A 24833-nucleotide genomic window follows, 5' to 3' on the forward strand; every position below is an offset into this window, starting at 1 on the left:
CTACATCCAGTAAACGACATGATGTACATACCGACTGGTCATTTCATAATTGCAAGACATCGTCAGCCCGAGGAAACGGATTTTCTCTACCTACTCTGCGGTATCGTACCTTATGTACTCTACGCACTTTTCGACTTGATGATAGAGTTAGCTTTCGTTCTCAGGAGCTATGTACCGGTACTCTACAGCCGGATACCCGCTGCCTATCTTTACAGAGAGCTTGAAGCTAGGTAGACAGTCGAGCTTTCCGTGGAGGACCAATCTCGAGCACGACAAGGAAATGTCCAGGAAAGACCAAACCGAATGCTGCTAACGTAACTGCCCCGCGTCCCCAGCTTACCCACAGCTTCCGTTTGTACGACCGGCGATCGGCGGCGCCGGGAACAAAGTTAATCCTTCACGCTCCTTGCCACTTGGATAGCCGTGGGTAGGATTTCATTGACGGAGTGTGTTCTCGCGCTCGGATTGGCCTGCCGGGCGTGGCGTGGCGGGGTGATGGGTAGTGGGTGGTGGTATCGATTATCCCTAGCGTCTCACTGTCTCCATCTACACACTCTACCCCGCATTACGCACACGCCAAACTCGGATAATATTTTTCGCAGCCAGCGTGGGATCCACCACTGAGGTGGGAGCCTCTGCGAGATTCTGCGAGGTTACACCGGGGTTTTGACGGAGAAACATCATCGCGACACTTAGGTGAGGTGCTGACGAAGAAGCCCTTCAAATACCCTGAGTCTGATAACTAGTAGCGTTCTCGGCCTTTTCTGATCGAACTACTTCCTATACGAACCGCAGTACTCATACACATACCAAATACCAAGCACTTACGCACGCATTCCCTTCCACACTTCGGACAAAAAAAAGCATCGAACGAACGAACGAACACAATGGCCCCGAGCACCACGAACACCGTTGGCGGCGATGACATCCTCACCAGCTCGTACGAGCACGGCACATCGATGCTCCCGCTCGGCGTCCTGACCAAACCTTTGAAGACCTACCTCTTCGGCAACCCGATCTCGCACTCGATGGCGCCGCTTCTGCACAACACACTCTTCGAGGAGCACGGGGTGCCATGGAACTACAGTCTCTTCGAGTCACTCGACGACGCGGCATTCCTGCAGCTCCTCAAAGCCGACAACTGCATCGGCAGCGCAGTGACGATGCCGCACAAGATCAACTTCATGAGCCACGTCGACCACCTGACGGAAGAGGGGCGAATCATCGGCTCGATCAACACGGTGTTCATCCGGCTGGACGCGGCGGGGAACAAGCGGTACATCGGCACGAACACGGACTGCATCGGCGTGCGCGAGGCGTTCCTGCAAAACATTCCGGGGGTCCTCGAGATGAGCCGCGGGAAGCCCGCGCTCGTCATTGGTGGCGGCGGCGCCTGCAGATCCTCTGTCTATGCCGTCTGGAAGTGGCTCGGCGCGTCAAAGGTCTACCTCATCAACCGCGTGCGCTCGGAGGTCGACGAGGTCATTGCCGCGTTCAAGGCCGCGGGGTTCATGGGCGAGCTGCTGTGGATCGGCAGTGTGGAGGAGGCGAAGGCGCTCGAGACCCCCGGGTGCATCGTCGGGACTATTCCCGACTACCCGCCAAAGGCTGAGGGAGAGCTGGTGTGCCGCGCTATCGCGGAGGAGTTCTTGGGTAGGCCCGAAAAGGGCGCGATGCTCGAGATGTGCTACCACCCCAAGCCAGTCACGGCGCTGTACAGGCTAGCGGAGGAGGCAGGGTGGAAGTTGGTTGGTGGTACCGAGGCGATGGTGCACCAGGGCATTGCGCAGCAGATCCTGTGGAAGGAGAGCCCGCTCGAGGACTTCAGGCTGGAGAGGGCACAGAAGGTCGTGCAGGCGGAGTTGGAGACTAGGTGGACACACTAGAGGAGGGTGGACGGGCGTTATGCGATGGTTTCTTTGTTTATATGTATCATTTCAGGGCTGTCTTCTATAAATATTGAACTGCTGGTTACTCAAACGTCTTGTCCGACCGCATAAACTTGGGCGACATGAGGCTGTAGTTATTTGATCGTAGCTGTGAAACGCGACTCCTGTCTTGATCCACAACCAGCAGAGATATCTGACGCTGAGCATAATACTCGGGACACATTGTTCATCCCCCACAAAGTCATGAGTACCAACCCCCACACAGATCCCGCTAGACTTGGTATATCCGCCGTGTCCAAACCCAAGTCCCAGTCCCGCTGTGACCCAGTATCGAACCACATTTTCACCCCGCCTTGCAACGGAGGCTTTTGTCGCCGCAATCCCCACCACCCGAGCCGGCGGCCACGTACGCGGACTCCTCGCACCGTCGAAACCGAGGCGGCGGCAATTGCAAACCAGTGGTCTTCCTGTCTGCCTTGCTGAATGGGTAAACAAAGACCCGGAAGAGCGAGCTTTGTAGTATCCAACTGTCAACAGACACCGAGCCGCGCCGAACGTAACCCAAACGCGCAGTGAACGTGTGGCTTCGATGATCGTCTGCGGGGCTGTAACGGTGGGGTCGTCGGACGTCGGCTAAGACCTCCCTGCCGCTGGCAAATTGTTTTCCCGGCGCGCCGTACCGAGGAAGTGGTGGACACAACGATCACGAATTTCGTGACGATACAAAACGAAGGGTGATGGCCTGCTGTAAATAGAAGGCATCATCAACGTCCTCTGACATTCCTACCGCAGAAACAATTCTTCAGCTTCATCATTCATCATCATGCCTGATTTGCACTCCCTCCCCGCCGGCTCCCGCCCCGATAATGCGATCCGCAACAACGGACCCGACGACTTAGCGCTGGAGCGGTATAAGATCCGCGAGCTGGCCGAGGGCTGGCCGTGCTACCGGTAAGTAACCCGTCTCGCATCCACTCTCGGTAACGGCAACCAACTAACGTCCCGCAGCGACGCCTGCGAATGGGAGAACTTCAAGTCAATCTTCCACTACCCAGACGCATTCGTGTACACGACGTGGACCGGGCGGACACCTATCGCGGACTTCATCGCGGCGTCGCAGGGCGGGATGGACCGTGGCGCATTCATCATGCACCGGATCCACGGGACGACGACGGACATCCAGGGCTCTCGGGCCGTGACGAAGATGAAGGCGACGATTACGCAGCGGTTCACGCTGGACGGCTGCGAGGTCGACGCTGAGAGCGACTGCAGGTTTTGCTTCCTGTTCGAGAAGCGCGAGGGCCGCTGGGGCGCCGTCTTCGTTCGCCACTGGTACGAGAAGGATAAGCTCATCCCGGTCGACCCGAGGAAGATCCCAAAGCTCGACGATGAGAAGCTTAAGGGCTTCCCGAAGGGATATAGGTACCTGGCCTACTGTCAGGAGGCTACAATGGGGAATATCAAGGTCAAGCTGGATATGCCTGGCCACCGGAACGAGGCGGATTCGGTCACCGGGAAGGCTCACGACAAGCTGTACTGGCAGGCGAAACAGTGGCTGGAGGGCGAGGAGGTTGATATTTAGAGCGCCGGATAGCTTGGGTTTTTCTTTTTGTTGTCGGTGAAAATTGCATGTATGTACTTGTTGGGATACCATCGGATTGAAACCAACGAACGGAACGGAAGACCTCGCGTGATATATAACCCCACCACCATCAGTGATAACCCCACCATCAGCGGCGCCAGCATCAGCATGAGCATGAGCATGAGACATACTTCTTATCCATCCCACTTCGAAAAGCCCATCCCATCCATAGGCATGGGCATCATCGGCATCACAGCCACGCACTCGCGCTACCACACCATGCCCGGTTCGGACGTTTGTTTGTTTATCTATCAGGCTTATCTGTGTGCATATGTATGGAAATCACCCCAGATTGCCGACATATTGCGCGCACATCACCATGTAGAGTATGTAACTACTATTGTTCACTGCACACTGCACAGCTGCACGCCGCATGCGGCCTCACCAACCACAGCACTTGTGCTCATGCAATTTCATGCAATGTGACGGCAGAACATTGATTGCGTGCGGAGTGGGCGGAGTAGAGTGCCGTGTTGTCAGGCAATCTGCGGAGCGGGGGGGAGAGGTCTGCGGGATGCCCCGGGTGGAATACGCACGAAGAGGTATATCTATCGAGCACACACCCATCTCCCGCCGACCCCCCCTCTTCCCCGCAAAATACCACCACACACCCACACCCACAGACACAGACACACACACGCACCCACGCACCCACGCACTCACGCACACCCACGATGGCCGCCGACATCCCCACCGAAATGCGGGCGCTCACGGTGCCGTTCCACGCGACGCCGGACAAGCTGGAAGTGTCCACGCTGGCGGTGCCATCGATATTCGCGGCGACAGACGTGCTGATCCGCGTGCACGCGGCCTCGATCAACCCCATCGACGTCAAGAAGGCCGCGGGAATGACCAAGCTGCTGGAGACAGTCAGCTTCCCGTTCGTGCTGGGCCAGGACGTTAGCGGCGTGATCGTCCAGCGCGGCGATGACGCAGGTGACTTCAATATCGGCGATGAAGTGTACTCGCCGCTGCTTAAAGGAGGTGAGCTCGCTCGCACTTACTTCCCCCGTGCGTAAGAGGTGGGCGCTGACGGATTGATTCCCCCCCCTCCAGCCGCAGCCGCAGACTACGTCGTCACGTCGTCCAAGCACCTATGCCGCAAGCCCGTAACGATCTCCCACAGCCTCGCCGCAGCACTGCCGACGGTAGCCACAACAGCGCTGCAAGCGCTCGCTCGGGCGGCCTCCCTACAGCCCTCCGGCGACCTGACAGGAAAAACGGTGTTCATCCCCGGCGCGCTCAGCGGGACAGGGCACATCGCGCTGCAGCTCGCGAAGCGGGTGTTCAACGCAGGGCACGTGATAACGACCGCGTCGCCGGAAAAGATCGCGCGGATCCCCGAGCTGCTGGGCGAGGGGACGGTGGACCAGGTCATCGACTACACCACTCAGGACGTGCATAAGGAGATCGAACGGGGGTCGGTCGATTTCGTGTTTGATACCATGGGCGATGCGTTGAGTTATTTCTCGCTGGTCAGGCCGGAGACGGGTGTCGTGATCAGTCTGGCCACTATGCCGAGTGGTGAGCAGGCGCTGAAGGCGTACCCGGAAACGCCCTGGGCCGCGAAGGTTATGCTCAATCTGGTCGATGCGTGGTATCAGTGGAGGGCGAGGCGCTGGGCGGTGGGGACCTACGAGTTTTTCTTTCCGGATCCGGACATCTACGCGAAGGATTTGGAGAAGGTGGCGTGGTGGGTAGGTGAGGGGAAGCTTAGGCCGGTGATTGGAAGGACGGCGAGGCTGGAGGATCTGGAGGGGGTTATTGCAGGGTGCACTGAGGTGAAAAGCGGGAAGGGCGGTACGGGGAAGTTTGTTATCGAGCTTGTTTAATAGTGCGAGTGTTTTGTTATGTGGGGCATAGCTGGCGTTTGTTTTCGGGCAGTTGCAATTTTACTCGACTTTATGTCTGATGCCGCATCGAACGAAAAACGAAAACTATTACTTCACTCGGATATCGTGGTGAATGGTAAAAATGTGGGAGAGTAATCTGTACATACAGTTCAACCAATAGTTATACACAAGACCCAACTGATCCCACGATCCAGAAGCCCCAGCTTCACTCGGATATCGTGGTGAATAGTGACGACGTGGGGGATCAATCTATACATACAATTCGATTAATACAATACACAGGACGCAACTGATCCCACAATCCAGAATCCCCACCTGGCACCTACAGCCTCGACTTCACCCCGCTCACATGGTCCGTAATTGCCAGAGCCCGCCTTCTAAGCTCCTCGCCATGCTCCCCCAAATTCACATCATAGTTCCTCACCGTTTCGAGCATCCTATCATAAACCCTACCATCCCTCGCCGCCACCACACCGGGAAGCTCCCAATCATCGAACTCAAACGCATCAGTAAGCGCCACTACATCAGCAATACTCAGTTTCTCGACTGCGGCCTCCTGGGCCTTCCGAATATCCTTCGCCTCCTGCGGCGTGGTAATGACGCCGGCCTCGAGAAGCTCGGGCAACGCCAGAACGAGCGTGCTGAGCGTGTGCAGCTCCGTCACGGGAGTCGCCGGCATCGAGGCGACAACAAACACATCGGCGTGAGCAGCCGCAAGACGGGCGGCCATCCAGCTGTGCGCGGTCCACGGAGCGCTGGGATCATTCGCCACAGTGGTAGCCAGATCCGCCAGGAGGTGAGCTGCGCGGGCGTGGAGGAGGCGGAGGTGTTTGTTTCCTGCCGAGGTATCAATGTTTTTGTCGAGAGCGAGGCGGATGTACGAGAAGCTTTCCGGAACGACAGCTCCGGGGTTCTTCTGCAGAAGGAACAGCGTTTTGACGAGCGACCGCGCAATCTGCTGCGAGATCACGTAGTTGTCGCCCTCGTATGTCTGCGACGGCGTGTTCGTGGCGAAAATGGCGCCGCCGCCAGACATGTGCGAGAAGCCGTGGCCGCCCATGGCTTTCCTGCTCTCCTCGAAGCCTTGGACACAGTCCCAGGTAGACTTTACTTTCAGCGCGGAGGAGAGCGCGTGCACTTCTGGCAGCAGCGTGACGTCCTCCCGATCGACGAGGTCGCGGAGCATGCGGTGATAGAGTGTCTGTAGTTCTCGTCCAGCGAAAATGTAGGCATACGCACGGGCAAGTAGTGGGTATAACCGCATCTTCGTGGACGCGTAATCGAGCACCTGCAGCTCCACCTGTTTTCCCTGCTCCCCGCCGAATTGACGGCGATTGACACAGTAGCGGATAGCGATCGTCACCGCGCGCGCGAGGTTCCATCCCATAGCCGTGGGTATCCCCGCGCGCAACGCCACCATAGACCCATACGAGAGCTTATCGTGCTTTGCAGGGTGGTAAGTACCATCGACATCCACCTTTGCGAACCGCTGCAGCATATTTTCGCGTGGAATACGGATGGAGGTGAGGTGGAGGTAGCCGTTGTCCATGTATCCGAAGCCAGCGTAGGCCTTGGGGCCGATATCGCCGACCGTGACGCCCGGGAGCGGGAGATGCGTTTTCGGCGATCGGATGGGGACTATGAAGAGGTGGGGACCTTTGCGGCCCGACGGGAGCTCGAGAATCGCCTGAACGAGGGCGTGGTTCGCGAGCACTCCCATCCCGCCAACCCACCACTTCGTACTCTCCTTCCGGGGCATGAACACCTCGAACTCCTGCGTGGCGGGATCATATTTCGCGATGGTCTCGAGGCCCTGGACATTGCTCCCGTGCGCGAGCTCAGTCTGCGCGTAACACCCGAGAACTTCGTAGCTGTGGCATCGGGGAACCCAGAATTTCTTCTGAGCGTCGGTGCCTTGCGCTTCGATCACTGCGATGAATGCAGTCTCATGCAACTGGATGGGCAAAGGCTCATCGTGAAGGTAAATCGCGAACCGTAGTTCTTCCGACGTCCAACTGTTTTCGTTTCGTAGTTCCAGTAGACGCTTCGATATGGCGAGGGCGAGGAGGAGGTTCTCGGCGTGGTTATTGAAGGGGCTGCAATACTGTCAGCCCTACTCGACATTACGTCGGCACATGATGGTGTGCACACCGGCCAGTCTTCGATAATAAAGGGTCTTTAGCAAGCACTGGAAGTATCTTTGCGCGTAACGCCCGTTCTTGGGGAGTACGGAGGAGGGCAGTGATGGAAGCAGTCTCTAAGGCGGAGGACTGCCGAGCGAGCTGCAGATCGGTAGGTGTTGCCATTGCTTCGACGTTCGTTGGCCGTACGATGGTTAGAGGATGGGAACAGGACTTATATTAGCTGGGTCCGGATGGCACCTTCCCGCGGCCTTGAACTGAGTGACCAGCTCATGGTACATGTAGTAGAGTTGATTGTGCAGGCAAGGTCAAGGGGACTCGGTTGAACGGCACCCCCGCCATGATGGAGAGAGTCCAGTGTAAACGAAGTGTGGGGATGGCTGTTGGCGAGGCGAGAGGGCCGGCCCATGCGCGTCGCGGTCCTCGGCACGAGCTGAAGTGGTCAAGCGCAGAGCTTCGCGTTCGCATGTGAGACCAACGTCAGACTCGAAACAGTATGGAACATAAAAGACGACGATGATATTTCTCTTCTCTGTTGAGTTTGTGCGGTGCTTGTGAAGACAATCAAACATAGCCTCTCACTGCAGCGGTAATTCGACTTGGATTCCGTCGCCTCCACGCCGTAGCTGGAGACTGCCATGATCCAATTTAAAGGTCGAACACAATGATGATTAAACAAAAATTCGTGGCTAGACATCACAGTGTATCACTCGGTCCAGATTCTACTCTAGTCAAAAGTAACATTCAGTTTCTTTTCCTATTCTAAAAAATGCCTCTTTTGTACAGATGCTTAATCATGAAACAATAAAACTAGAAAATGCAAATAGAAAATAGAAATTGGGACGCCTATTACAGTTTGAACTGACTAACATTTATGGACATTGGATGTACCTTTAGCCCAAAGCTCTGGACAACTCTCGTCTCCGCAGCTGTCACAGTATTCTACTTCACCATAATATCTCCTAGCCCCAACCCCCGTGTTGAAGCACAACATCTCACCTAACCCACCCTCGAGTTCGTCTCCCACCCCGCCCCCCTTCCACCCAGTAGTCGGGAAATCTTACCTAACGACACCAGCGACAGGCAACATGCCGAAAGCTAAACCCAAGAAGTCGAAGAAGGCCTCGGTGTCGAAGCCCTACGACAGCAGCACCGGCATCAGCAGAGGGCCTCTAACCCGCGCTCGCACTCGTGCAGCTCAGTTGGAGAAGGCCCACAAGAAGACTGGCATAACGATCGCAAGCAATCCCGCCCACCCCGTCCCACCCCCTCCTCCCCGTACGACGTTCGAGAACATCCCCCTCGATTTGCACCTGTGCATCGCCGACCACCTCGATTCCTTTACGGACCTCGCCTCGCTGTCCGTGGTGAGCAGGAAGTTCTACCACCACTTCCAGGACGCCTTCTGGAAGTGTCTGTCCGAAACCGAGTTCGAGGAGCGTCGGGGTCGTTACATCTCGGCCGCCGAGTGGGCCGCCCAGATGGGGTACCCGAACACTCTGCGGCGCCTCTTGGATATTGCGGGCGAGGAAGCGTTCAAGATGCCGCCAAAGAGGGAGGATGGAAAGGTCTGTGGCCGCACAATGCTGGAGAGGGCGGTCGAGTCTGGTAATGATCGTTGTGTCGTGTTGATCATCGCCAGGAGCAGGGACTTTGACATTCCGGATGAATATTTCACCTGGAGAGGTGCGTTCTATCTTGCCAAGAGCCACAAGATCTTTTCGCTGTTGGCGGAGGAGGCGTCTTCAAGATTGGCGATGCGTGGGTTTCGGTAATGGTTGGAGCATCGATCTAGGTACTTTGACCAGAAGTGGAAACTTCATGGATTTTCTCACGTGTTTCGGGAATGGGAAGTGTTAAGTGCAATAATGCTTGCTACTTGCCTGATTAGATAGCTATAGAATCAATTCAGGGCGCTCAGCCATCTCAGGGAAAGCTCCGCTTTCTCCAGTACCTAGATTCCTATACGTATGTCAATCGGCCATTCGAACTTCCTCTCTCACTCGTTCTCTCGTACCTTCGACACACGCACCCTGATCCCAAACAAAATCCACTTGAACAGACTTACGTGACATCCACATGGCAACAAGAACTTATGGCGACTCCCCTGCATGATAACAACCCTTGAGTTCCCGGTCCTAAGCGCACATTCAAAATGTATTGGATGTCTATCCGGGCACGTGGACAATACGCACCGACGGTTCAACAAAAAGCAGGGGCGCAAGGGGTCAGGACTCGGGATAGGACTCTTACAAGAGCAGGTAGTCTGTATCGACAGCATGGTTATTTCCGGCAGTAGTGGGTTCTCGCGGGTGGTGGATGAGAAGACGGCAATCTTAAGCAAACAAATGGCGTGGGTATTTATATTGAGAGCTGTCGCCAGTCCAACTTGCAACTTGGAGCAATTCAACCTGAATGTTGGCTTCAGCTTCCGTTATGTCTCAAAGGAAATAGCCGTGAATCTCAACCAATCGGTAAACACCGCCACAGACGGAATACCTACAGTCATACATGAGCCATCACTCACGCCACCCCGGACAGGAAGGTCGCTGTCTCCACCCGGACCACACACCCAAGCGAGAGACGGACAGGACAGGACAGGGAGTGCCCCACTCTCGCTAAATCATAACTAGCCGTCAAGCCAGACCAAGCAACAAATGCGATGAGCGGAGAGATGAGCTCTCGAAAACGTTTGGTAGTAACTTGGTACCCCAATCCGGGAGAAGAATCGGCCCACACAGGTCCTATCTGATTTATATATACGCGTGCGTCCGTCTCTCCTTTCTTGCTCTCTATCTCTCCGTTGGACGCGAACGTGTCATTCGAACTCCATCATGTCGAGTAATCCCCCCGCCCGTCTCCCAGAGCTCACAGCTGTGGAAGAAAGCTCGCTAACGCGTCTTTCACAGAAAAGCACTTCATCTCCTCCGACGCCAGCGCGCTCATCATCGCCTCGCTGTGCGGCGTGGCAGCCTGCCACCCGGGGCTCGTCATCTCCGAATCCGACAAAAGTCCCCCCTCCGCATCCCTCCCGCAATTCCCCGCGCTGACACAATACACGCAGTTATCTACCGCCCGCCCACCGTCCAAAAAGTCACCCTTCTCTCCGGTGGCGGTAGCGGCCACGAGCCCGCGCACGCAGGATATGTAGGTGAGGGAATGCTCGACGCCGCCGTCTGCGGCGAGGTCTTTGCGTCGCCGAACGCACGGCAGATAACGACGGGGTTGGAGGCGGTGGCTTCCGACAAAGGGTTTGTCCCTGCTCTCCCCTCAACGATGGATCCGGGCGCTGACGTGTGGCGGGTGTTAGGACGCTGGTCATCGTGAAGAACTATACTGGTGACAGGCTTAATTTTGCGTTGGCTGTGGAGAGGGCGAGGGCCCAGGGGAGGAAGATTGAGACTGTTACCGTCGGGGATGATGTGGCGGTGGGGAGGGAGAAGGGGAGTCTGGTGGGGAGACGTGGACTTGCCGGGACGGTGTTAGTGCATAAAGTTGCGGGGGCGGCGGCAGAGAAGGGGTACACTTCACATGTGACTGGGGCGGTGGTGGTAGTGATGCTAATTGTGGATACAGACGGGATCTCAAAAACGTCACCGAGTTGGCGCTGCATGTCGCCAACAATCTTGCGACGGCGGGCGCGAGTCTGGGACACTGCACTATCCCCGGGCGTGAAGCCGCCAAAGAAGGGAAGGAAGTCGAAGAGGTCGCTGGCCTTGAGATCGGAACGGGAATCCACAACGAGCCCGGGTACAAGCGTATCAATCCTATCCCACCGCACCCCGTTCTCATCGCAGAACTGCTATCCCTCTGCCTGGACACGACCGACACCGACCGTTCCTACCTCTTGCGCAAGCCACAAGACAAAGTTGTGCTCCTGGTCAACAATCTGGGTGGGCTGAGTAACCTCGAACTCAACGTTCTCGTAGGGGAGACTCTTTCGCAGCTGAACTCCACTTATGGCATCACTCCGGCGAGAGTATTCGCCGGGGCTTATGTAACCAGTCTGGATATGCCGGGGTTCAGCATTACGCTGTTGAATCTCCCGGTGGAGGGGGACATCACCCCACAAACGGTGCTCGAACTCCTCGACGCGTATACCTCCGCGGTTGGCTGGAATGGGAGTATCAAGTCCGCAGTCTGGACGGCCCCACCGACGGTTGTCAAAACACCCACTTCTCCCTCCAAAGCGGCGAAACACAAAAAGAAAGATCTGCCGACTATAACATGTACCCACCCCCGCCCTCCCCCACCCCCACCTCACCCCACCCCATGCAGCCCTACCTACCCCACATATCCAAATCGGGCCGCTAACACCCCCACAGCGGACCCAACCCTAACGTTCCGGATCCTTGCCTCCATCCACTCCCAAGTCAGCTCCGCCGAGCCATCGATGACCCACTTCGACACGCTCGTCGGCGACGGAGACTGCGGCACGACCCTCTTCGCCGGCGCCGAGTCCCTCCTAACCGCACTGATCAACACCTTCAACCTAGTCGAATGCGCGCTCCAAATCGCCACGACGATCGAGACGTCCATGGGCGGCACCTCGGGTGCGCTCTACGGGATTTTCTTCTCGGCCTTCGCAACCGGGCTCAAGCTGCAAGCACAAGCCGCGAACCAAGCGCAAGCCGCGGACGAAGACCTCTCCTCGCCGCCCACCTCGCCCATCGCCACCAGCATGCCCGCCATAAACGCCATAACCTCAGCCACGGTCAGCTTTGCGGCCATCGCCACCGCGAGCAGGCACGCGCTGGACACGCTGATGAAATATACCCCCGCCCGCGTCGGCGATCGCACGCTGATGGACGCGCTGATCCCGTTCGTGGAGGCGATCCAGGCGCACCACGATGAGGGCGCGAAGGAGGCCCTGAGACGCGGACTCGAGGCCGCAGAGAAGGGATATGAAGCGACCCGTAAGATGAAGGCAAAGCTGGGACGGGCTAGTTACGTCAATGCTGTGGCGTTTGAGGGCGAGGGCGTGCCCGATCCGGGTGCGTTGGGGGTGGTGGCTGTGATTAGAGGGATTTTGGAGGGCGTGGAGAAGGAGGAGCGCGGTGGTGAGTCGGATGAATGATTTTTTGTGGGGAGGGTGGGGAAGGTGGGGGACGAAGAATGGAGAGGTGGAGAGGGTGATTAGGGCATTGCTGATTTCGTCCAACTATTCTATACCCGTTTTAATGAATCAAAGTCTTATTGAACCCTACATAAAACTCATTGGAAATCGTTATCGTGACATTAGTTGGGCAAAGGAAAGCAGTGAGCATCGCCCATAGCTAGCTAAAAGTACAACACCAATCGCACGCAACAAAGAACCCCCCTTCCCCCATCCATCCATCCTACAGTACAGTACATACTAAACAAAAACCACCGCCCGATCGATAGTAATACAACCTCATCCCCCATCACTTCTTCGCAACCAACTCCCTCCTCCTCCCGGCAATCTTGATCCCAGCCGTCCGTCTGACCACCTCGACGAGCGACCACTCCTTCCCCTTCGTCCTCTCGCGCTTCATAAACCTATCAACAGCGGCACTCTCCTTCCTGCTCAGGACGAGGAATCCCTTCTCGTCCAGAGCCAGGGACGACACCACCTCCTTGGCCAGTATCCGCTCCGGCCGGTCGAGCAGGACTTTATAGCACTTTGTGGCCTGCGACGGGGAGGTCGAGGATGAGGAAAGCACCAGGTCCAGGTGACGGTACTCCGCCTTTGACCATACCAGCCCCGAGGGCGCGGTGGAAACCGTCGTTATCTCGTCGAGGAGCGAGTCGATCAGGGTTTCCTCTCGCGCTTGGGGGGGAGGGGGGGAGGGGCGACTGGATGATGCAGTGGCAGTGGCGGCTTGCTTCTCAAGCATTCGGGGTGTGGTGCCGGCTGCTGTAGCAGTAGAAGTGGAAGTGCGACTGGACGACGCAACAGTCGCGGGCTTCTTAAACTTCAGTGTGGCAGGAGGCGGCGAGGTCTCGCGCGCCGAGCGTTCATTGAGTGCGGACTCGGTCTCATCGTCTATTGTGATTGCGCCGACCACTTCAGCCTGGCGACGGACATCGGAGCGCTGGCGGTCCCACTCCTCCAGCAGCGCTTTGGTGGCGTCGCCTACCAACTGCGAAGTGCTGCTGCCGACTTCCGTTGCGTTCTTGCCAGTCGCTTCGGATTCGACTAGTGCTGTGCGGTCGGCCGCCCGCTGCCGTGCGTCGATGCTGGTTTCGTCCTCGAAGTGGACGGAGCGGCCGCCGGGGGTGCGGGGGAGCCCAGAGGAGGTCTGTGCCGATGAAGGAGCATGAACAGGGGCGGGAATCACGGGTTTGCTGGGAGTCCACTTGAACGGGGAGAAGATACGCGCGAGGTAACCTGTCGGTGCTGGGGGTGACACCTGTGGAAGACTCGACGTCGGACTTGGAATACCCGTAGTGTCAACCGTAGTGTCAACCGTCGGGTATGAAATCTCCTCCTGTCCCGGCTCCACATAGCTCTGAGGAAGAGTAGGGTAGGGTCGGGAATCGTCTTGCATCTCGTTGGTCTTATCTTCCTCTTCCTGGCTTTCGGGTGTCGGCGGACCATCGAAGTCGTTGCCGAACTCTTCTTCGATCATCTGCATGGACTCCTCAACCTCTAGTGCGTCGCTCATGATCTCGCTCGCTTCACGGACGAGAGTGAGATTGGGTGTTTCACGGTTAGTACGACGTTTGGAGGCGGGGGCATCGGGAATGTCGTCTTCGTGCTCGCGCTTATTGCCCTGCGCTGGGGTGACGATGCTCTGCGCCTTCTGCGGAGAAGGTATAACGACTCTGAGTGGCGGTGATGACGGGTAGAAACTCTCCTTCTGCGTCGTAGTCTCATCCCCCTGCTTTTGCTTGCCCTTGCCCTTGTCTCTGGATGTTGAGGAATCCGGCAGCCCGTAGAATGACTCCTGGGTAACAGGATCGTCTTCGAACAGCGGGCTCGCTGCCCTATTCGACGACCGATGCTCAGCCTGAGGAGTAAATGATCTTCCAGTCGAGATATAAGAAAAATCGGCTTCGATGGGTTGGAGTAGCTCGTCTGAACGTAATGAAGATACTTCGTCCATATCCACATCTTCCTCTTCCTCTTCACCCCCCTCCTCCTCATCTGCGCCGTCGTGCAAACCAGTGCCCTCCTGTAGTGTTTTGGATGTATGTAAAGTTGCGGTAGAGATATACGTCATATCGAGATCGGCCTCCGGTGTATTTCCCGACTGCCACACTGAAGCCGTAGACAAATCTGCCAGCGCCTCTTCTTCGGACATGTCCACATCCCCATCCTGTTCCTCCACGGTCCCAAACTGCGCTGTCAAGTCCGTACCATCATCTAGGAATCCGGACCGATCCTCTGGTAGGGCCATTGAACCCCCCTCACTGACGAGAAAACTCTCCCCAGCCGGGTTGGCAATGTTATCTCCAATGGGCCGATTCGAACCGGCCGATGCAACACTTTCGCCACGTCTAGAAATCCTACTGCCTTGCACCGACGCCACAGGGGTATTCGATTTCGCGGGCGACGGGGATGCCACCGAGTTCGGATCCCTTCCGGACAGAGCGTGCCTCTCGCCATTCGACATCGCCGAGGCTGACCTGGTGCTTCTCCTGGGTGTGGATGCCGGGGCCTCGATGTAGGATACGGGTGCAAGAGAAGATCTACGGGAGCGTGTTGACGCAAGGGTGGGAACCAGGGAAGTTCGTGGGGTCCTCGACTTGCGCCGCTTGCCGGGGGATTTGGAGGCGGATGTTTTCACGGCGGTGGTGTCCGCTGATAGTGATGAAGCCTTGGATAGAGATGTCAGCTTGAATAATATACGGCAGTGCAAATGCAGTTCTTCCATGTACACCGGTAGCCAGCCCTTGGATGCATCCAGCTCCATGGTACGCAGTTCGTGGCTGCTGAGTGGGTCGCCTCGGTATCATGAATCAAGGATGCAAGGGGCAGGAATGTTCCAAGATCCAACTTGATCATACCCAGCTGAAAGCGGTGATACAAGCAGACATACGGTAACTGCCGAGTCGCAAGATGTGGTCATCGGGATTATGAGACACCCGTCCAGCCGTCCAGCCGTCCTCTGCGCAAGACAAAAAGCAAGAAAGGTCTTACCTCATGTTTCTCCCCATCGTCCTCCTCATCCACCTCCGCAGCTGTCGCTTTCGCCTTCACCAGTGACGCCCTCTTCCATCTAGGGGTAGTGGCCGGTTTCGGTGTGACCGCCGCCTTTCTCGGGGATGTTCCAGCCGTCGATTTCACCACGGGAGTCAACCGTCGCGGAGCCGTAGGTGTCGCACGCCTCCCCTTCGGTTTCATCGTCTCACTAGGGGACGAATCCAGCCCCTTGACCGGCACTTTTGTGGTGCGCGTCCGCGTAATTACACCCACCGAGCGATCGCGACTCTTTCTCTGGCGCGGGCTCGGCACCACCTCGACGTCCATGCCCTCGCCGGCAAAGCCCAGCGTGAAGCTCGGTGGTGCCATTCTGCCGCGCTCATCGCCGGAGCCGTCGGAGCCGGAGCCGTCGTCGCGCTCGGCTTCGACCATCACCTTGATTCGCCACGGGGAGAGGTGCGAGTTGGTGGTGGCCGTCATCTTGGTGGGTGAGTGCACCTGTACGGCGGATGTGCTTCGGGGTTGCGGCGTGCGGAGTGGCTTGGACGGGGAGCGTGACCGGGAGCGGCGCGAGGGTTCGGCGATGAAGGGGCCCGAAGATAGTGAGAGGGGATCGGGGGAGGAGTTGAACGGCATTGTGTTTTTGGATAGCGGTGGTGGTGGTGTGTTGGCACACGACTAAGCTCGGGTTAAGCTCGAAGGCGACGGCTCTTTGACCCTGTCTGCGATAGTAAAGTATTGACGCGAACCAGGCGCGTTAATATGGTGCGTATTTTACAGTAGAGGCGTATGTCGAGACTCGCGTATGTCGAGTAATTGTAGCGCGCAGTTAAGTCAGAATCATGTGGTGTGTAGTGGTGAAGGTTAGGTGGTGGTGGTGGGGGCGTCATACCTTGATTTATTTTGCTTTAGTTGTTGACAGCGCGAGCACAGGGGGGAGCAACTGTTGTCAAGGCAACGAGTCATGATGAACGATTAGAGTGGTGTTGACAGGGTCGCACACATGCAGGAACCACACTGGTCGAATGGCAATCCCTGCCGAGTTATGGACAGCATAAGAAATGGTTCTCTTTACATCTCTTGATCTCTTCTTCCCAGTACATGGTCAACAGAATAGTACTCCATATTCTTGCATTCTGAAGCTGGGGCTTCGTTTGTGTTTGTCACAATAGTAGGCGATTATGATACCTAAGTACCTATCACCAACAACGCATATTTCGATCTCGAGTTTACGCCGGCCCCGACGTTTCAGCTTGGGCGATACCGTACGTGGTGGATCTTTGCTTCTATGTGTGGATCTTTGCTTTCACATGTGGATCTACACACATATTGAACGGAGGGTACTTTGGACTTCGTGTATGTAGACGTTGAGAGCTTGGACCGACATCTCACGCTTTTGTGGGTTGTAATTCGTCGATCTACCGAGTGACGGCACGTGAAGGCCTATATGTGGAAGGCGATGGATGAGTACTATTCTGAATACTAGCATCATCTCCAGCAGAGATAATATTGATTGGATGACGAGGAATTCGATAGCCGGAAAAAGAACCTGGAATCGAGGCTGGAGTCAGCCTGGGGGTTCGGATGAGTCACTGAAAATCAAGACTCGAGCAGGTGACTAGTACCCAGCGCCGAATGATATATAAACGATGAGTCCCACTTGAAATACCAGCTAGTTTAGAATCGCCATGGCCTTGAATGTGAGAGGAGGAGGAGCAGGAGGGCCATGGGCCCTGTGCTTATATTCACCCTCTCCCCCACCACCTTCCCCACAACCCCCAACTTCCAGCAAGTACATAGAACTATACACTGCAATACCCAACAGATAACCACTTCCATCCAAAACCACACATTACATCACATCACATCACCACAGCCGCTATGGACCAGCTCACAAACCTTACTGCCACAGTCACCACAGCGATCCAGGACGCCGCCGCGATCATCCATAACACCGTCCCCAGCAGCAGCAGCATCAAGGCGGCGATCAGCAGCACTGCCACCGCGGTGCACTCCGCCGTCGCCGACACCACCGGCGCCATCCACACCGCCATCGCCGACACCACCATAGCCATCCACACGGCCGTGCATGACGCCACCAGCGGGCTGCACCCCGCATCCCCCAGCACCGCGGCGCCCTCGCCGACCACACGCACGCCCGAGCAGCTCCGCGAGCGGGTAGGCACGTACAAGTACACGCACACATTACAGCAACGACTATCAGAGTACCACGTATTCCGGCGGCTGAATGCGGCGGGGCACGTGCAGGTGATGCTTGAGACGTCGATCGTGCCGCAGAAGAAGCTGTCGGTGCGCGCGGACCTGCGGTTCGGCGAGTTCGTGTTCCTGGTGCGCAAGCGACAGCTGCCGAAGGTCCCTGCGTCGACGGCCCTTTGGTGTATGGTCGGCGTGGAACATGAACTGCCACATGTTGCGATGACGATGGCGCAGATTCATGCGAGACATGCGGACTTTGATGGGTGGTTGTATGTCGTTGTGAGGGAGGAGACGACGTTCGGGATGGCGTCGGGGGATGAGGGCGGTGACTAACTGGTGCTACTGATGGAACGGACAGTGAATACCTAGCTCAATGACCGAGTACAGTTGGTTGTGGGTACGTACTTACATCCTACCTGAAGCTGCCACTCACCCATGAGCCATCAATGAATAATGCACCGTCGTCCATGGAACACTGCGTTCATAGCTCTTTTTTTTACCACTTCTGCTATCCCCCACGTGCAAGTTTTTGCTATTTAACACCTGCAACCTGTTTACTCGAATTTCGAAGAGCGAGTGAGAGAAAGAGAGAGAGAGAGCGCGCGAGAAACCATCAATTTACCGCCACATACGGTACGGCCATACTACCTATTCCACATCAGCCCCGTACCTCCCATCATCCATATGCCATTCCCACCAAGCCCACAGGGGGTGATATCCAAGAGGAAGAATTCCATCGCCCCCGGTCCGTTGCGATCGAATCGCGCGAGTACCTACATCTTGTGCATACATCGTCGGACTGCAAGAAACGAAGCTTCGACCAGCGCAGCTGCGCAGATGGCCCGAGAAGACATTTGATCGCCGACGGGTTCGTTTCTTCAACGGCGGTCCCCCGTTCATGTGTCTGGGTCATTCACGATCGCCGGCTACCGGGCTAGTTGGGCCTTGGTGGTGATCAGTGATGATCCAGGCGGGTTGCCGACGGATGCCGACGGGACATGCGTGCAAGGGCTCAGGTAGTAGCGATTACTAGGCCGCTGTGTATGTGGAGTGCCGTTCAGCGTTGCGGTGACCGGCGAGCGGCGGTATGGTGGGACCAAAGTGCGATGGCGGGCAGACCCGATGAGGTCGCTTCAACGTTGGAATGTTCTCCGTTGCTTTTTTGTATGTTCGTCTAGTCGGTCGGTCGGTCTCTTGTTCAACACATCAGACCTTATCCACCACCGCAGACATTATTATCAATATGTTCAGTCTGGAGATCACAGGCTGCTTTTCTTTCTTGTTGCTTTTAGCCAATTGAATCAGTCTCATCAGTCGTCCACACCAGTCAAGGGTCTCTCACTAGGTACTCGGCGTAAAGCTTGAGCCGTGGATATTTCGCAGTGGACACTGGAGGGGCGCTCACACCCAGCCTGTGCACGACGATAGTTACATATCGGAGTGAGTGCCCGTGACCCACGACCCACGACCCATGCCACCCGCCCACCCGGTAACACTGATCGTGAGGCTCGGACTGCTCTACAACTAGCACTGTGCTCAGCCCGGCATCTGACTCTTCTCGAAATTGCCTCCGAGGCACTGTTTGCCAGCGGCATTGTTTCAATATCCTACATATAGGTATGTCGGCGCAGTTTAGACTTCAGCGTAGAGGATTCCACAGCCCCACTGTTAGTTGTCGTCGCCGCCCTGTACGTAGTTGTCCGTGGAAGACGGCGCGGCGGCGTCTCCGTTGCAGTGCAGCGTTCCACATGGCTTCGGGGCATGCGCAGTGCACATGTTCAGCAGAAGCACCGAACCACCGCTTACTCTATGTCGTGCGCATCGCAGACTCGTACGACTCGTGCATACCGGCAGTTACATATGTAACTACCCCTGCCACATCTTGCTCGGCGAGTGCGCACTGGAGGTTTGGAGAGAGGGTGACTAAGCTGATCACCAGCATCCGGCATGGGATGGAAGGATGTTCCTCCGCGCCCGATGCATAGAATCGGAGATATGTGCGACGAACAAACGGATATCTTTCCGCTCCAGTCTCCAGCAATGTCAGCACCTACCGCTGCAGTGGATGCTTTCGCTGCGGGGGAGGCGACGAATCACACATCGCAGTTGCTGGTGTGAGGGATGGATGGTGGTTTGGTAATGGTAATGGTAACGGTAGATAATCCTTCGAGAAGCGTATGCAGATACTTTCTTGGTTATGTGCGACATCTACCGTACTTCCCCGTGGTCGTATTGTTTGCTGCTGCCTGATGAAATTCCGCAAGGTGTGTATGTAGGCAACATCACCTCTCCAGGGTCTGTGCCTTATGTTGCTTCTATATAGCACATCCCGTACACACTGTCGACGCCACTAACTACTAGATAACTAGTATTTGTGCATGGATACCGTAGATGGTTCAGGGCTGACGAAATCGCACGGTGGGGTTTCCCCACACTGCCCGGTCGAGCAACGGCAATCTTCTGCAGACGCCCGTATCGCCGCATCGGAAGGGAAGCCATCAGCACTCCACATTTCGTACATAGGTGGCACATATCAGCGACAACTCTGAGGACCGGGCGAGCGTGAAACAGCCTCCCAGCCTGCCTACCACGACGAACCGTCCCACTTCCTGCGTAACTACAGATCGTCACCTTCGACGTGTGGCCCTCTAGGGGGGACCCCGGAATCTGTTGCTTGTGGCTGTGCAGAATCCCCCGACTTCCTCGCCTCGTGCATGGAATCGAAGCCATAGCCTGCCACCCTGCCACCCTGCCACCCCACATCCCTCCCCCGCCTCAGCTCCCCGGCCTCCTAAGACGGAGTGGTCGGCGCCCAGCCGCATGGGCTTTGTGATCCCTCCTCAATGAGCCGTCTGTCTGATCCCCACCTGCAATATTCCATCACTGTCAGACTCGATTCGACATCCCAACGACAAGCCGAAAAGAAGAAGAAGACGGAGAAAAGGAAGGACTGACTCGAATTCAGCACAGCGACTTCTGTAACCACTGTAACCAACAAAAATACCCATACAACGACGATCCTGCTAGTACATCCGCAGCCCAGCCCCTCAAACTGGATCCACTGCACCAGATACATGGACGGTCCGGTCCGCCTCGCCAGCAGGTGCCTCGCCAACTAACCGAATCGTGACCGCGACTCGCAAAACAGCATACCAAAGCTAAAAATCAATATCTCGGCGGCGACCACCCGACGACGTCGTCTGCAGCAAGACGAACCTGATTTCCCCCGAACCCTTGCCCCGATTCGGCCTGTGCTTGGCGCCGCTATGATATTCGAGAGTGTGATGCCCGTGGTCGGGGGAGGACGCGCCGGACGACTGCCATCCCCCCCGCGCTCGACGGGCAATCAGTTTCTGAGCGCTCCCCGCTCGTCGGGCTCGAGCAACTTCTTCAACGAGTGGGCAAGCCCCTTCAAAGGCTTGCGTGATGCTGTCGAGGAGGACGATGGCGACGGGAGCACGTCGTCGTCGCCTGCCGTGTCTTCGGTATTCGATGATCCGATGTCGCCCACTACGATGGTTACCTTCGGGGCAAAAGAAGATGCGGCGGCAGCCTGGGCGATTCCAAGCCCCAGCTTGGCGAGGGTCGATTCGTTGGGCCTGATTGGGCTCGAGGACATCCGTCTGAGGGACGGCTCGCTGAGTCCTCTGCCGCCGGGATTGATTCTAACTATGGACCTAATTGATCCGTTGGGAATCGTGGGGATGGACCAGAATACTCAGGCTCCCTGGACTAGCTCGGGGGAAGATACCACGATGTCGGACATCGCTTTCTATTCTTCCTGTCGGTTCATAACCACTCACGTGTATGGTCTCAAGACTGACTGCTTCTAGTGCCTGACCCTATGGAGTCGAATTCCTTGCCAAATGACGTATTCTCGCACTCGCTGCCAACCGGGAGCTGTGTAGGCCGTAGTAATACGGTTCCTAGCCGCAAAAGCTTTCCTATGACGCCCGGCGACGTAACAGGACGCAAACGTACCCGAGACCAACGGTCATCGCCCCAGCGGAGGCCATCCTCCTGCGATTGCATCCTACCGGACCGCCCAACACCTGGCCAGAAGGCTAAAGGCCTGCTTCTGACCGATCTTCCAACCGAGATACTGGTGGAGATATTTCGATATGCCATCCTATGGTCTCCGCCCCGGCCGCCGCAGTACAAGCACAGACTGGTGCCCCACCGACCTTATTCCCGGCGGGCAACTACTGGGGACGTACACGTGCGGCCGCGCCTAGTCCAACACGCCGGACCGTCCTCAGCATCCGCATCGATTCTCACCGAGCCAAAACCGAACGAGAATCCTCGGGAAAAGAAATTATTCGGTGTCAACACGTTACTCAGAATAGAACACACGTGCAAGCACTTCCGGGAGATACTGAAACGGGGCGATCAGTTCACTGACGAAATATTCTGGATGGTGGCCGCACGCAGCTGCTGGAAATGGCTACCGGAGAAACTTTCGGATGTGCAGGGTCACGATGAGGCATCACAGACCTCGTGGCGCAATCTCGTCGAGGTGTTCGGGAGGTCGGAGAACAGTCAGTTTGGAACGGGAGAGAAGGGGAAAGGAGGGGTCGATTGCTTCGGCGCAAAGAGGGTTTGTCCGCCGGCGTCAACATGGGAAATGGAGAAAACTCGGCGGAAGGAGATCGGGAGGAATGGTCGGAGGCCGAGGAGGTTGTTGATTGCTTGTGCTCAACCGGGGCCAGACATGTTTGCCGTTACACCGGACGAGGGTTCTAGGAGCTGGACCATATCGCTGTCGGCACGTTACGGCGAAGAATATATGGTGCGGCTTGATGAGTACGGGCGCTTCGGTAAAGCTGGCAAGGTTCCCGAAGGCCTCAAGAGGAGCACCAACGTGGGATTCTTTGCGCCGGGGATCTTTAAACATACAACGAACCGACTCCTACTTGTCAAAGCACGGGTACTTCAAGGCCTACAGTCGACACAACTTCAGGCTCGCTCTCCCGGAATGACTCAAGCGGCTGTTACATGGGACCTATCCACCATCCCGGAATACGTCGCCGATGAGAAAGCCCATGTGGCAAGGTGTACCAGTCACGAGGGGGTATTACTGTGCAGCTTCTTCACCCATCGAAACCCGAGTGACCTGGATGAATACCTCGACCCACCCGAGGACCCTCGGTTGTTTTGTGTCGAGGCACCGATGTATAATTTCGACTCGGCCATGAGCGAGGACACCAATGGCATGAGTTCGAAGATGCGCGGCAAACTCCCCGAGAAAGCCGCGCCAGCCGGGGAAGGGATGAATTTTCGCTGGCGCCGCGACTTCGAGTACCGCGATCAAACCGCGGCCGGCCGGGCAAGGGCATTGCATCCGGTCGTGTGCAATATTCAGATCAATGCGAGGCATGCGGTTGCGCTAATTCGGTGGAATGAAACCACGTCTCAGTCGATGCAGCAATTGTTTGATCGCGAGTTCCATGTGTTAGACGCCATGACGGGAGAAACAGTGAAATTGCTCGAGTTTCCCAATCTTTGTACGTCTTTCTCTTCTTTTTCTCCATCGTTTGATATTTCCTATCGCACTCGGCCGCCCATGGCCATTGCATATATAAATCCTTTGCCCCATGCATTGTCCATGAAAAATGAGAACACCTGCTTTATGGACACCAGTCTTCTAAATTAGATGTTGTAGGGAAAGTCTGGTTTGACTTTCTACTCCCTTCTTCCAGAAAAACACCTGGGACATCTCTGCATTTGTCCCGGCCTGCCGACCTCTCCCTGCCTTCTTTCGTTCAAATCCCTTACAACCCCTGCTAACACTGCCCAGTCTGGGACTTTCGGCATCACGACATGCACCGCGAATACAACCTCATGCGAGTAGACAAACTCAAAAATCTCTACAACCCGCGTCCCAGCTCAGCCATGGGGCCCTCAGGCAACCGCGCAACCCGCGTCCACCAAGACGCCTTCTTCCTGACCTCGGAGAACATAATCTCCGGCTCACACGACTACTGCAACTGGGTGTGGCCGCTCGAGCGGCCCACACCTCCATGGGGCTCGTACACAGCGGAACACAACGACGGCGGCCGGATCCCCGAGCCCTTCGACGTACTCGATGACTACTACTGGAACGTCCCCTCATCCACCTCCAACCCGGGCACGAGCAAGACGCTCTGGGAGCCCACCAACGAGCGCGCCGGATGGTGGGTGCGCACCCCAAACCAGGTTCTGTGCTTCTGGCACGGCGCCGCGCTCTCCCACGACCAACAATCGTTCGCCGTCTGCCGCCCGGGGAAAATGTTTGTCTGGAACCTGGCCGCCGCCGACTCCAACCGCGAAGTCGTGGGGTTTACATGTCTCACCCCCGCCGCTAACACAACCACAACTACAGACCATTGCCAGCGCCAGCGCTGGCTCGGCCGCCCAAAAAAGGAAGTCGAGAAGGCCGTGCTCGAGAGTTGGAATCTGTGCGAGAACGTTGTGCCCGAGCAGGGGTTGTGGCTGCTCTACGAGGGCGAGGGCGACGGTGACGGCGACGGCGGGGGCAGAGGCGGTAACGACGCAGTGTTTATCGGCCGCGACGAGATCCTGCAGGCGTGTGGGCTCGCTGCGGACGGAGTGCAGTGGGGGTTCCAGCAAGAAGATTTTGGGTGGGACGATGAGAAGATGGTGCTCGTGGGGGAGGATGAGCGCGAGGGAAAGATGGGGAAGAAACGGAGGATTAGTAGTGATAGTGATAACAAAGTTTCCTTTATTTCACGACGAGGACGACGATAATGACGGTTGACGATGGACGGACTGGACGGACCGGCGCTGAAATCTAGGCCATTTGGGTTTCTTTCTTTTTCCTTCTTTTTCTTTTCTTTCCTTTTTTCGGTGGGGGAAGGGGCGGTGTTTATGTTATTCACTCTACTCGTATAGACAATTTTTATGCAATAGTTTATGTGAGTGTGTAGGCGGTGGGGCTGGCGAACATTTATCATGATCATGATCTGTCAATATGCACGCGTA

At 56.5% G+C, this 24833-nt stretch overlaps 9 protein-coding genes across 9 annotated transcripts; 7 read left to right on the forward strand and 2 right to left on the reverse strand.

Annotated features, from left to right (window-relative positions):
- Positions 1 to 673: 673 nt before the first annotated feature.
- Positions 674 to 2058, forward strand: BZA05DRAFT_382123 (NAD-P-binding protein). Its single transcript, XM_051482076.1, has 2 exons — positions 674 to 696; positions 750 to 2058. Exon 2 carries the CDS (start codon positions 888 to 890, stop codon positions 1884 to 1886), a length of 999 nt encoding a protein of 332 aa, XP_051344281.1. The 5' UTR covers positions 674 to 696; positions 750 to 887; the 3' UTR covers positions 1887 to 2058.
- A 654-nt stretch (positions 2059 to 2712) lies between these two features.
- Positions 2713 to 3471, forward strand: BZA05DRAFT_329530 (uncharacterized protein; the record flags this gene model as incomplete). Its single annotated transcript, XM_051480495.1, has 2 exons — positions 2713 to 2840; positions 2898 to 3471. 2 exons carry the CDS (start codon positions 2713 to 2715, stop codon positions 3469 to 3471), a joined length of 702 nt encoding a protein of 233 aa, XP_051344282.1.
- Positions 3472 to 4229: 758 nt separating this feature from the next.
- BZA05DRAFT_329990 (chaperonin 10-like protein) lies at positions 4230 to 5363 on the forward strand (the record flags this gene model as incomplete). Its single annotated transcript, XM_051480513.1, has 2 exons — positions 4230 to 4515; positions 4588 to 5363. 2 exons carry the CDS (start codon positions 4230 to 4232, stop codon positions 5361 to 5363), a joined length of 1062 nt encoding a protein of 353 aa, XP_051344283.1.
- A 1000-nt stretch (positions 5364 to 6363) lies between these two features.
- BZA05DRAFT_330090 (acyl-CoA dehydrogenase/oxidase) lies at positions 6364 to 7690 on the reverse strand (the record flags this gene model as incomplete). The annotated part of the gene is made up of 2 exons (XM_051480516.1): positions 6364 to 7480; positions 7536 to 7690. Coding segments are annotated over 2 exons (1272 nt in total), but the record flags the coding sequence as incomplete, so codon positions are not given.
- A 923-nt stretch (positions 7691 to 8613) lies between these two features.
- BZA05DRAFT_440312 (uncharacterized protein) lies at positions 8614 to 9300 on the forward strand (the record flags this gene model as incomplete). Its single annotated transcript, XM_051486589.1, has 1 exon — positions 8614 to 9300. The coding sequence occupies one exon, from the start codon at positions 8614 to 8616 to the stop codon at positions 9298 to 9300; it is 687 nt and encodes a 228-aa protein (XP_051344285.1).
- Positions 9301 to 10359: 1059 nt separating this feature from the next.
- On the forward strand, positions 10360 to 12602 carry BZA05DRAFT_440313 (dihydroxyacetone kinase; the record flags this gene model as incomplete). Its single annotated transcript, XM_051486590.1, has 6 exons — positions 10360 to 10366; positions 10435 to 10536; positions 10590 to 10776; positions 10836 to 11045; positions 11102 to 11754; positions 11851 to 12602. The coding sequence occupies 6 exons, from the start codon at positions 10360 to 10362 to the stop codon at positions 12600 to 12602; spliced, it is 1911 nt and encodes a 636-aa protein (XP_051344286.1).
- Positions 12603 to 12713: 111 nt separating this feature from the next.
- On the reverse strand, positions 12714 to 16490 carry BZA05DRAFT_10734 (uncharacterized protein). Its single transcript, XM_051478539.1, has 2 exons — positions 15633 to 16490; positions 12714 to 15309 (listed from the first exon to the last, which is right to left on the reverse strand). Exons 1-2 carry the CDS (start codon positions 16269 to 16271, stop codon positions 12931 to 12933), a joined length of 3018 nt encoding a protein of 1005 aa, XP_051344287.1. The 5' UTR covers positions 16272 to 16490; the 3' UTR covers positions 12714 to 12930.
- Positions 16491 to 17904: 1414 nt separating this feature from the next.
- BZA05DRAFT_382134 (uncharacterized protein) lies at positions 17905 to 18365 on the forward strand (the record flags this gene model as incomplete). Its single annotated transcript, XM_051482077.1, has 2 exons — positions 17905 to 18194; positions 18262 to 18365. A coding segment is annotated over one exon (281 nt), but the record flags the coding sequence as incomplete, so codon positions are not given.
- A 3433-nt stretch (positions 18366 to 21798) lies between these two features.
- BZA05DRAFT_330278 (uncharacterized protein) lies at positions 21799 to 24599 on the forward strand (the record flags this gene model as incomplete). Its single annotated transcript, XM_051480526.1, has 3 exons — positions 21799 to 23356; positions 23650 to 24348; positions 24388 to 24599. The coding sequence occupies 3 exons, from the start codon at positions 21799 to 21801 to the stop codon at positions 24597 to 24599; spliced, it is 2469 nt and encodes an 822-aa protein (XP_051344289.1).
- Between the last annotated feature and the right edge of the window lie 234 nt (positions 24600 to 24833).

This window comes from Tricharina praecox (genome assembly GCF_024521635.1).
Source record: "Tricharina praecox strain CBS 144465 chromosome Unknown BZA05scaffold_1, whole genome shotgun sequence".
Lineage (NCBI taxonomy): Eukaryota > Fungi > Ascomycota > Pezizomycetes > Pezizales > Pyronemataceae > Tricharina > Tricharina praecox.

Bases quoted from the DNA above. Each gene is read 5' to 3' on its own strand.
- BZA05DRAFT_382123 (XM_051482076.1), top strand. From the start codon at position 888: ATGGCCCCGAGCACCACGAACACCGTTGGCGGCGATGACATCCTCACC.
- BZA05DRAFT_10734 (XM_051478539.1), bottom strand. From the start codon at position 16,271: ATGCCGTTCAACTCCTCCCCCGATCCCCTCTCACTATCTTCGGGCCCC. The intron at 15,310-15,632 runs GTAAGACCTTTC...TCTCTATCCAAG, and splicing joins ACGATGGGGAGAAACATGAG to GCTTCATCACTATCAGCGGA.